The 11,148-nt window shown below is 41.2% G+C and overlaps 1 protein-coding gene across 2 annotated transcripts; it reads left to right on the forward strand.

Annotated features, from left to right (window-relative positions):
- The first annotated feature begins 627 nt into the window (after nucleotides 1–627).
- ddx6 (DEAD (Asp-Glu-Ala-Asp) box helicase 6) lies at nucleotides 628–10,908 on the forward strand. 2 transcript variants are annotated; one of them, XM_086080493.1, is made up of 14 exons: nucleotides 628–759; nucleotides 3,090–3,685; nucleotides 3,784–3,847; nucleotides 4,954–5,058; nucleotides 5,165–5,294; nucleotides 5,788–5,934; nucleotides 6,021–6,115; nucleotides 6,201–6,323; nucleotides 6,613–6,741; nucleotides 6,824–6,940; nucleotides 7,075–7,138; nucleotides 7,552–7,653; nucleotides 7,733–7,912; nucleotides 8,297–10,908. In XM_086080493.1, the coding sequence occupies exons 2-13, from the start codon at nucleotides 3,492–3,494 to the stop codon at nucleotides 7,906–7,908; spliced, it is 1,446 nt and encodes a 481-aa protein (XP_085936619.1). In that variant the 5' UTR covers nucleotides 628–759; nucleotides 3,090–3,491; the 3' UTR covers nucleotides 7,909–7,912; nucleotides 8,297–10,908. The 2 variants fall into 2 exon arrangements, with proteins under 2 accessions (XP_085936619.1, XP_085936617.1); XM_086080491.1 differs by lacking the exon at nucleotides 628–759 and adding an exon at nucleotides 1,806–1,976.
- Nucleotides 10,909–11,148: the final 240 nt, after the last annotated feature.

Here is an 11,148-nt window from a genome sequence, read left to right on the forward strand (position 1 = left end):
GTAATGAACAATTTGAGACAACCTGCAAAAATTCAAATGACATCCAATAATGAAGACTTTAAGAAGACAGATTTTGAGTAACCCTATCAGAGAGCTAATAAGATTAAAGCATTGCATTTCATGCTGAATTTCTAATACTCTGAATTGCGTGTGGAGCAAAATAAGGTACAAATTACCACCCATGAAAACAAGCAATTGTAAGAGTTTCAATGAGAAATTTTGCCTGGTTGATTTGTGCAGGTGCACATGACTTGAAATAGAAAAACACCTTTATATCCCCCCCCTCAACATTCTATTTGTCATGGCGGAATGTTTGCTTTTACGGGGTTATAAAGTGTATTTTTTGTGTAGTAGGCATTTTCAGATTAAATCCATGACTTTAGTTATGACGAAAAGTTCGAAAATAATTCCTCGAGCACTTTCGAAAAACTATCATAGGATTCTAGTTTATTCTATAGATGGCAAAACAAAAATCTATGCATTTATTGAAAGGCCATCACGACACGTGTCACAAATATGATAGAAAGCCATCACTTCTATCGCTTGATACAAAGACAAAAAGGAAGTCTTTTTCACGATGTGGCAATGATGGATTTCGCACAAACTCGACAGACACAAAGATTGAGAGAGGCGTAAGTACCTTAGATACCTCCAGTTAGTTTTACTCAATTGATCAATATTGTGCTGGGTTTGAAGTGGTTCTATTTTGTCCCTTCTCAGTGTGGTACACATCCAGTGGTACAAAGACTCCCTCTAGTGGTATGTAAAAGAATTAGTAAATTAAATGTACAAAACTGCATGATGCTATGGACAATTCCGAACAGCCGGGCATTTCTGAGATTCCCACAATACAATGTTTCCTTTACACAGTGAAAACAAACGGCGTATTTATTGTATTGTTTTTGCTTATGTCTAGCATACAAACCAGGAAGACTGTTATAGTAGTTTTGTAACATTTTGAAATCAAAATAATCCTCACAATTCACAACGATCCAAAGTCCAATGCTTTTCAATGAGCGGAGGAGAGCTTCTTTTCACCGGCCGAGTAAGACCGCCATTTTTGAATTATGATGTAAGCTCGGAATTTCCATTGATAAATATACTGTACATTTCTAGGAATATAAGCGCTGGTAAAGTTTTTAATGAAGATCAGCTAAATGTTTTTGTTTTTTTCTCAATGGGACTTGGTGTAAATCAGTGATTTAGGGGTAGTGATTCCCATTCTATGTGCTGTGACACATAAATTAAACTATTTGAATTTAGCCCCTAATTTCATTTACCTGGAAATTATTTTATTTTACTACAAAAATGGTGTCTTGTTTCCCATATACTGTCAATGATATACTCTTGCACGAGAAAGCAGAGGACACATAATCGTTGTATGTTTTTGTGACATTGATTTTTTTGTGGGGGTTGTTTGTTATTTTTTATATTGTAAACTGCCTTGTCTTGGCTTAATGGGAAACACTAGGTTAGTGTACCTAATGAAATGTTTGTAGTGCATTTTGATGCAAGCTCAGGCACGGACATATAACTTTTACAGGAATGTGGGTAGCTATTGAAAGGTTAATGATAAAGTGATTAAGTGCGATGTTACAGAATTAAAACCGATTGCGATAGTTGCATTATTTGATAACCTGGCCCGGTGACGTCATAGTAAAGCCAAAGAGAAAACAACAACCGACGGCTACATTCGATGCAGTACTTTTATGCTTTTCAGTAAAAGGGGCAGTAAACTATTTATATGATATGATACCTATGGAAGCTTTGTGATTTATTTATTTTTTAAGAGATTGGAAATTAAACCAGCTGATCGTGGTGGTGGGAGGCGGGCTCAAATACGAGTGGACGCCATCTTGCAGGCTCGGATGAGAAGAAGCCTCATTCGTGCTCTCGGCTACCATTTGACAAAGCTTAAAAAAAGAAAGAAAGAAAAGAAACAACAAAAAAACGACGATTCACTTCACTTATCTGAGGTAACGAACGGCTCAGCTCGGACGTGACGTGCGCTTTTAACCTACCGCTGGATGCCTGAGTCACCTGTGCCGTGCTGTTTGGGTACATTTAATGTCGCGTTTCGCCGTCGTTAGGAGGCCAGCTAGCTAGCTAGCACTCGTTGACGTTGAATGTTAGTGTTGCTGGGAAAAAAAGCGGAACCGTGATAATTACCAATGCCGTATAACACACATTGCTGATTTTGAGGATGAAAACAGTAGAAACATATTTGTGTATTGGCGACTTCTTCAAAACACCAAGCTAATTTCCCGGTGCTATCAGCTCCTACGTCATCGTTTATTATCCGAACTCCACTTTAGATAAACATTTATGGCTTTTACAGTCTATGCCCATTTTGTATCGTCTGGGATGTACTCTACTCTTTTACGTTGAAAGTTATGTACATTATTTTTGTGTATTTTTACTCATTTACGTTTTGAAGAATTCGCGTTAGCAGCTAGCTGCTAACTGTATGTAGGGAATTGATCACAGATTAAACTCTTGGACTGGTCAAACATGTTTAATTGGAAATAATGGTCTCTGTCGAGGTAGAAATTTGCCTGGTTTATTTTGCTTCGCTCCTTTGTCATTGGTCATTTAAACGCTAGCTCGGGCTAACTCTGGGTTAACTCCTCCATCGAGTTCATAGGTGTCAAACTCCGGTCCTCGAGGGCCGCGGTCCTGCAGGTTTTTTGAGGTTGCCCTCTTCCAACACAAGCTGATTCCAATCAGCAGGATCGTTATCAGGCTAAGGCAGAGCTTGCTGATGAGCTGATCCTATACCAGCTGTGTTGGAGAACGGAAGCGACCTGAAGGACTGCGGCCCTCCAGCACCGGAGTTTGAGACCTATGATCTAGTTTGACGAACCGTATTTAATGGCTTTTACAGGGAAATGCCCGTTTGGTTTTAATTGGGACGTACTAATTTTACATCTAAAGTCCTAAGACTGCATTTTGCTTGGGAGAGCTCAGTGTTTGCTGTTAGCTGCTAACGCCGTATGGAGTGTAAGGGTGGAGGTCGGGGGCCCTTCCTTAGCACACATTATTATTATTTTTTGTTATGTGTTGTATGACTTACTACTTTTGTGCTTTAGGGTTGATATAAATCCAACGAAGAGGACGCAGCGGCTCTGAGCTCCCCGAGATGGCCAGCTCGAACAAGTCTGCCCGCACTTGAAAAGCCATCTTAAGCCCTCGCGGAGTTAGGATTCCAGACACCTGCTGTCAAACTCCAAGCCCACTCAAACTGAACTGCTCAAGCCCCCCATATCCCCAACAGAAATCTGTTCAAAAACACTGAAGAGACATTTTTGCTTCATGTCCCAGAAACGGCAATATTGTGTAGTTAGTGGCAGGCATAAATATTTGGACACATTGTACAGCGCAAATAGCCCGAAGAGGCAAGGACTACCTTTAATTGTGAGTGTTTCCAGCTGAGTGGATTCACTCCTCATTTGAGGTTTATCGTTATTGGACTAATAACCTACGGAGAAAACATGAGCACTGCCAGGACGGAGAACCCAGTCATTTTGGGCTTGTCGAACCAGAATGGACAGCTCCGGGGCTCGGTGAAGCCAGCCGGAGCGCCAGGTGGCGGTGGAGGAGCGCCCCAACAGCCACTAAACCAGATGAAAGGCACAATCAACAATGGTAATGCCCAGACAGCCCCCACGACTAACGCTGTCATCAAGTAAGTTGCTTGTCTTAAACAGATTGGGAAAACTTGATATCGTGACAGATTTGTGCTTTCGTGTGATTATTTCTCATGAGAGTTTGGACATTTTGCAGGCCTGGAGATGACTGGAAGAAGAATTTGAAATTACCACCAAAGGACATGAGGATGAGAACTTCGGTTTGTATTTTTTTTAATCCTAAAAACTTTGAATAAACTTGTAATCTAATTTCGAATAAATTCATCCCCCTTTTACATGTATGAAAATTAAACTACCGCAATCGCCTAATTGCCCTGATGGGCACTGAACTTTGTCGTGAATAGCGAAAAACTGTGAATACTTGATTTCAAACTCAGAGTAGGTGAATTCTGAATTGTTAAGAACTGTGCCGGCGATTGCGGCTAAACTTGTCACAGTAGTTAAACTTCTTCTGTACTTGTGGCCCCTAATACAGTGGAACCTCAGAGTTCAAACGTCTCGGAACTCGTACAAGTCGGAGTATCTGAGAATCGAGTTTGACCTGTTTCTTGGTGTTCGAATACCCAAGCAAAGCCCAACGTACCTTGAATGGGTAGCTGAGCGATGCCGGATGCTCATGTTGCGGTCGTTGAGACGACGTGCTGCTCATTTCCAGTCAGAGCGTGATTACGCCCGGAGGTGCTCCGTACATTAGCGAGTGCTAAAAAAATAATAATCCCAAACTATTTTCTTTGACATAGGTCCAAAGAAAAACGTACAGTGCTACGAACCACAGTTGATTTAGGAAGGAGATTATTGCGCCGTTGTAACTATTGTGACTACTTCCGTAAATACTGGCACAAGGACCCCCCTTAGCTGTTTAACAACATGCCTGACGCTAAACAGCGCATAAGGACCCCTTAGTGTCTAACAATATGCCCAATTTAAAATACACCAACTCAGCACTGAACAAAAGCATGCATTCACATAGCATTTTTCATCCCCTGATGCCATCATACCACAACAAAAAAGGTGATGTATTTTTTATTGTATAAATACTGTACAAGGGTCTACATGTTTTTACATAAATAGAAATTATCTGGTTTTGGAGCTTGGGAATGGATTAATTGCACTTACATTATTTCCTATGGGAAAACGTGTTTTCGAGGTTGAACAATTCGGATTGAACGAATTGTGTTCAAACTCAGAGGTACCACTGTATTTCACAAAAATCAGACTGTCATAAAAAAAAAGATGAAACATATTTGCTTGACTTTAAATTGAAGGACTTGATGAGCTAATGGTCGCATTTGCTGATGCCCCACAGGATGTGACTGCAACAAAAGGCAACGAGTTTGAAGATTACTGCCTAAAGAGGGAGCTGCTCATGGGCATCTTTGAGATGGGCTGGGAAAAGCCGTCTCCCATTCAAGTGCGTTTCCTCCTACACAAATGTTTGTCTGTGTCTGATCAATTATAGTTTCATGTCACAATTGCGAGCGACTCATCAAAGTATCCATTATTGCTGCTGCTCGTAGGAGGAAAGCATTCCCATCGCGTTGTCGGGGAGGGATATCTTGGCCAGGGCCAAGAACGGCACAGGGAAGAGTGGCGCCTACCTCATTCCCTTACTTGAACGCATTGACCTGAAGAGGGACTATATACAAGGTGGGCATATCTGTACTGTACCGCAGTGGTGTGGGCAACGTATGTCTTGGGGTCGATTATGGACCATTTTTACATCAGGAGGACTACTATTTGTCCATTTAATGCCCCCCCCCAACATTGGTTCACTGAAATCTACTTCGTTAATTTCTTAATTATCCTCATTAGATTATTTGCTTATTCATTTTGTGTAATATGCATATTTAAATGCATTTATCTGGTAATTTACATGATTATATATATAAAATTTGTATTAAAATAAAGTCAAAATAATTATTTTTTTTACACTTTAACATATATTACTACTTGGTTTGTTACTTTTTTTTCTTCTTTTTTTATCCATTGCATAAAGAAATGACCTGTCCCATCTATCAAGTTATAAACATCGAAAATGCCCTGGAGTGCAAATATTTGCCCCCAACCCTTCTGTACGACGAGATAATGATGCAAAATGGCTATTTAATGTGACTGGAATCTTTTGTTTTGCCCTACCCAGCACTGGTGATCGTGCCCACCAGAGAACTGGCTCTGCAAGTAAGCCAAATATGTATCCAGGTCAGCAAACACATGGGAGGAGTGAAGGTGATGGCGACCACGGGTGGAACAAACCTACGTGATGACATCATGAGACTGGATGAAACTGGTAACACTTTGAACACCCGGGCGGGACTCCTGCTGACCTGGTTGCATTTTTATGATCTTAAATGTTTTTTTGTTTTTCTTTCCCAGTTCATGTTGTCATCGCCACCCCAGGGAGGATTTTAGACCTAATAAAGAAAGGAGTGGCCAAAGTCAGTCAAGTGCAGATGATTGTTCTTGATGAGGTGGGATGCGCTCTTCATTTTTCTGTCTGGCTGCATTGTTGTTGTTGTTGTTTTTAACTCTGCTCTTTATCTTATCTACCAACAGGCTGACAAACTCCTGTCTCAGGACTTTGTGGTCATGATGGAAGAGATTCTGGGCTTCCTCTCCAAACAGAGACAGATTTTGCTTTACTCTGCTACCTTCCCCCTCAGTGTGCAGAAGTTTATGGTACGTTTTCGAATGATCTTCGTAATGATGGTTGTAAGAATGAGTGCACACCGCAAGTTTCTTTCTGTGTCCATGTAATCAGCTAGTCAGGTCTGATGGTGACTTGGCTCAGCTTTGCCTGTGATGCGAAGAGACTTAATTAGGTTTAGCCACAGTTTTAGGCCTGAGCTCCAGTAGGCTGTTAAAGCTTACATGTTCCATTCTTAGGGCACTTAGTAATTGACAAAAACACCCTAATTTGTGGTCTCATGCTGCTTCAAGTATAAACAAGTATTCACTGTGTTTGTAGAACTCGCACTTGCAGAAGCCCTACGAGATCAACCTCATGGAAGAGCTCACGCTGAAGGGTGTGACTCAGTATTACGCTTACGTCACCGAGAGGCAAAAAGTGCATTGCCTCAACACCTTGTTCTCCAGGGTAAGACTGACTTTTCTGGTTCAACTTTACCTAAACATTTTTATTGGGGAGGGGAAATAAATGTATGTCACTTGTCTTGTAGCTCCAGATCAACCAGTCTATAATCTTCTGCAACTCCTCTCAGAGAGTGGAACTCCTTGCCAAGAAGATCTCCCAGCTCGGTTACTCGTGTTTCTACATTCATGCTAAGATGAGACAGGTTGGGATGCAGTTCTTTCTCATCCCTCATGTTCAGCTGTTTTATTCTGATGCCTCTGTTGAAGCTTCTCAGTCTTAAAATTGTCATCAGAAGAAAGCTTGAGCTTAGAGTTCAGTTCTTCCCTTTCTCTCCAGGAACATCGCAACCGCGTGTTCCACGACTTCCGAAACGGTCTCTGTCGAAATCTCGTCTGCACTGGTGAGTCACGAACAGTCTTGGATTTTTTTTCAACTAGAATTGAAATAAAGGTAGCGAGGTCTACTAGTTCTTGCTCCTCAGACGCTAACAAGCCAAAGCATGCTAGCTTTTTCTTCTTCTTGGCTGCCATTGTGATTAAAGTGAAACATGTTTGGTCAGTTAACTAATTTGCTCCCAAAACCGTATAAAAACGTTTTATTTTTAATATTGCCATGGTCCCAAAAACGCGAAGGGGGGTTACTTCAGTGAAAATGGCTGGGTGTGAATGAGCTAATAATCACTCTTTGTGTGCTGCATACTCTCAACATGACTATTTTCTGATTGGCACAAAACTCCTCAGCTGGTCAAATATTTGCTTTATAGTTGAAATAAGAATGTTCAGTATGTGTGTTTTTCTCTTTTTTTTTTTTCAGACCTCTTCACAAGAGGAATAGACATTCAAGCTGTGAATGTTGTGATCAATTTTGACTTCCCAAAGCTGGGAGAGACGTACCTTCATCGCATTGGCAGATCTGGTGAGAACTCACTCGTAGACTTCACCTTCTTCAGCAAAACAAAGAAAACCAAGCGTTAAACGTCATCCTCATCACTCAGGCCGCTTTGGACACTTGGGTCTGGCTATCAACCTGATCACATATGATGATCGCTTCAACCTGAAAGGCATCGAAGAACAGCTGGGAACAGAGATCAAGCCCATCCCCGGCATCATCGACAAGAGCTTGTATGTGGCAGAGTACCACAGCGAGAGCGGCGAAGAAGTTAAACCATGAGCTGGTGAGTAGACACATGGGTCCACTATTGCTACCAATACAAATGTGTCAAAGTCCTTGTTTTTTATGGCCCCAACAAAAGTTACAAAGTGTAATTTCAAAGTCATCTTACAACTTAGGCAATTTCATTTGGGGGAAGTGCCCAGGTGTTGAACGAGGCCTTAGTTAGCATTAAAATATCTTAACCATTCTTTCAAAAGTCTTATATGTTAATACGCAAGTAGGCTTTTATGATTGTAAATGTTCTATCCTGAATACAAATGCGCACAATTTTCTTGATAATGTTTAAGACTTGTAAAACTTTTAAGCTGTTGGGTCCGTGAGGTTCGACTGTTCTAAAGTACACATTGTCAACAAACATGAAGTTGAAACTTTTTGTCATTCACAGATAAGTCCATCCTCCATTCCCCTTTGGACCCCCGCCCACCCCAGTCTGGATTTTTATTTAATTTTTTTAATCCACAATCTTTTTTTGATGCCTTCATCAAGAATGTGAAAGTTAATGGATGCGTTTTGGAAGAACTCTTTTCCCTTTTTCACAGGGCTCAATGCTGCACTGCTTGCACTGAAGACATTCCTTCCAACCACCTTCCCTCCCTATAAGAAAAGTGCGGGACCAAGTGGACGGGATATCCCGACAAGCAGATGTGATTTTATCTAACAATGAAGCCAGCACCCAACCACCCCGCCCCTCCCCAAAAAACGTCTCACCTCCATCTGCCATTTTTGTTCTTTTTTTTTTGGAACCATTTTGTATGAAGTGCCTTAAGAAGCAGTCCAACTCGTTGTGAAGTAATAACCCTCGTCGTCATCAGTCATAACCACTTGTTTCATTTCTGCTTGTCCGGGGGCCTGCTGCGCTTCAGTCTGGCTTAACATTGCAGGACAAACTTGGATCCTCCCCTCCCCCTCATATGGATAGAGATGCTGGAGTTTTTTTTTTCCTCCCCTTAAACCAAGAAGAAAGCCAGACTGTCCGTTCTTTTGAGTTAGAGAAAAACGTTTGCTTTGAGAACAGCCCGACACTTTTCCTCTCGTCTTCAGCAGCAGAGCAAAAATCAGTTGATGGTGCAGCAAATCAACAACATGAGTCATGAGGATTCCTCAACCAGTGGAGATTTTTTATTTTCTTTTTTTACCACCACCACCAATCACCCAGCTCACCTTCCTATGGATGGCCGCACTTAACTCTGTGAGCCTGTGTATATACCTTCATTTTAAAATTGTTTTATGACAGGTTAACAAGAAGGCTGGCTGCAACAATAGCAACCCTCCCCACACACATTTACTTGTTAGCAATGGAGACTGTTTGATAACTTGCCTATTGGCCTGTGACTTTATTTATAATTTTAGAAATGGCAGAATGAGTTGAATCTAAAGCAAAAGAGACCCCCTTCCTTGCGCATGAATTGCCATTGAGGCCAAGTGTCATTATTGAAAGTTGCACTTTGAATTGATTAGATTTTTGCCAGCTTCAACGCGACGATCGGATCATATCGTCCGACTCGCTGCAGTGCAGCTTTCCTTGGTGGATCCTTCGGTTTCATCCCCGTCCTGTTACATAGACTTGCAAGGAAGAAAGCCGCAGCCAATTTTGATTTACACAAAAATGTCGTGTGAAAAAGCATCAGTGACACAACTTGCCTGGGGAAAAAATGTAGCAGGAAGTCACACTCTGCACGACAACACGTTAAAAAAGAAAAAGATAAATATATATATGTGTATATATATATATATATATATATATATCTCAAGCAACCAGCATAGGTTGGCACAACACACAGAGTTGAGTTCAGGCAATAACATGGACGGCTTTTTGTACCAGCCACGCCAACAAGAACTTGTTGCTGAAGAAGAATACTTAAAAACAAAAAGAAGAAAAACTAAGGGGAATGGCTATGGCGGATGACTAAATGGCTTGGACTGCAAACTCTGACTGAGTTACTGGCTTATATTTCTGCCCTTTTGTTTGTTCTGTGTGGGAGTTTTGGTTATACGTCCTCATAAAAAAACAGATTTTGCACAAAAGCTCCTCTGAGCTTTTTTGGAAAGTTTGGGTTCCCTCTTATGGCGAGATGCTCTTAAACTGTTCCGATTAACGACGACTGTTTCAAAATGTTCCCTTCACGTCATCGTTGCTTCGGAACGGCGATCCCCCAGCCCGCTCCTGTCTCGTGTTGGCCCCTGAAAGAGTTCAATCAATTTGGCTAATTGGGCAGGGTGTGGGAGGGATTTTTTTTTGTTTTGTGAAGAAAATATTCAAGTAAACCAAAACACAAACGAGCGAGCGGGGGATCAGAATTTTGCAGACATTCGGCAGCCGTCTGCGGCCTGGCGGCTTGTCGGCAGTACTCCAGCTTGTTTTTGTTTTCAAAGTTGGTACCAATGGACGAATGAATTTGATGGTATGCTGCCTACTGCCGGCGGTCGCCACGTTGAGAACCTTAGAGACTGAGACAAAAGCATCTTGCCAAACTCTCCAATTGGATATGTGTACTAACCAAAAATGTCTCATTCTTTAAGGTCGTTTTAAATTTGGGGGGTGGGATCAATTGGATGTCTTGCTGCCCTAATGCACACGAATCCTCCTTGATAGCGGTGACAAATTTAAAACTACACACTCTGTTTGTGTCCAATTCGATGTGGTGTCACTTTCTGCCTGGGAGGATGCTGCTGATGCATTAGTACACGTGGGGGTTGCGTCTGTTCGCAAGGTCGCGGACATGGGTTTGAATGGAGAGTTTGGAAATACAATTAAAAAAAAAAGCCCTTGTTTTGGATTTTGATTTTGTTTTTGCCCAAAGGAAAATGTTCAAAAGGGAAACTCCAAATTTTAAGTTCTATTTTTATTTTCAAGGAAATTTGGTCATAATTCAATTGGCATAATTTTCAGTGAAGCTAATTTTACAAAGAGTTGAGTTAAAAACAACACAAAATAAAATGTAACTATTGGGCTTAAAAGATTGAAACTTCAGTTCAAAATAAAGCTCACTGAATTTATTTTTTGGTCTCTTTGTTTTTCTTTGTGTGACTTTGAAATCTGCTGTCATGTTTTGATTACTTGAGCAAATTCTTCTTGTTACTGAAAACTTCCATCATTAGTCCTAAAAGTCCAATTAGGACATTTTGTCTGGGACCAAACTCTACCTGCTGAGTAAAACCCCAGCCCAAAAGACACCACCAGGTACTTTGTTACTTGCAATGATTAAAATGTCACCACTGGTATCTTCAAACTTTGCT

This window comes from Leptonotus elevatus, chromosome 7 (genome assembly GCF_054856555.1).
Source record: "Leptonotus elevatus isolate MCC_2025b chromosome 7, RoL_Lele_1.0, whole genome shotgun sequence".
Lineage (NCBI taxonomy): Eukaryota > Metazoa > Chordata > Actinopteri > Syngnathiformes > Syngnathidae > Leptonotus > Leptonotus elevatus.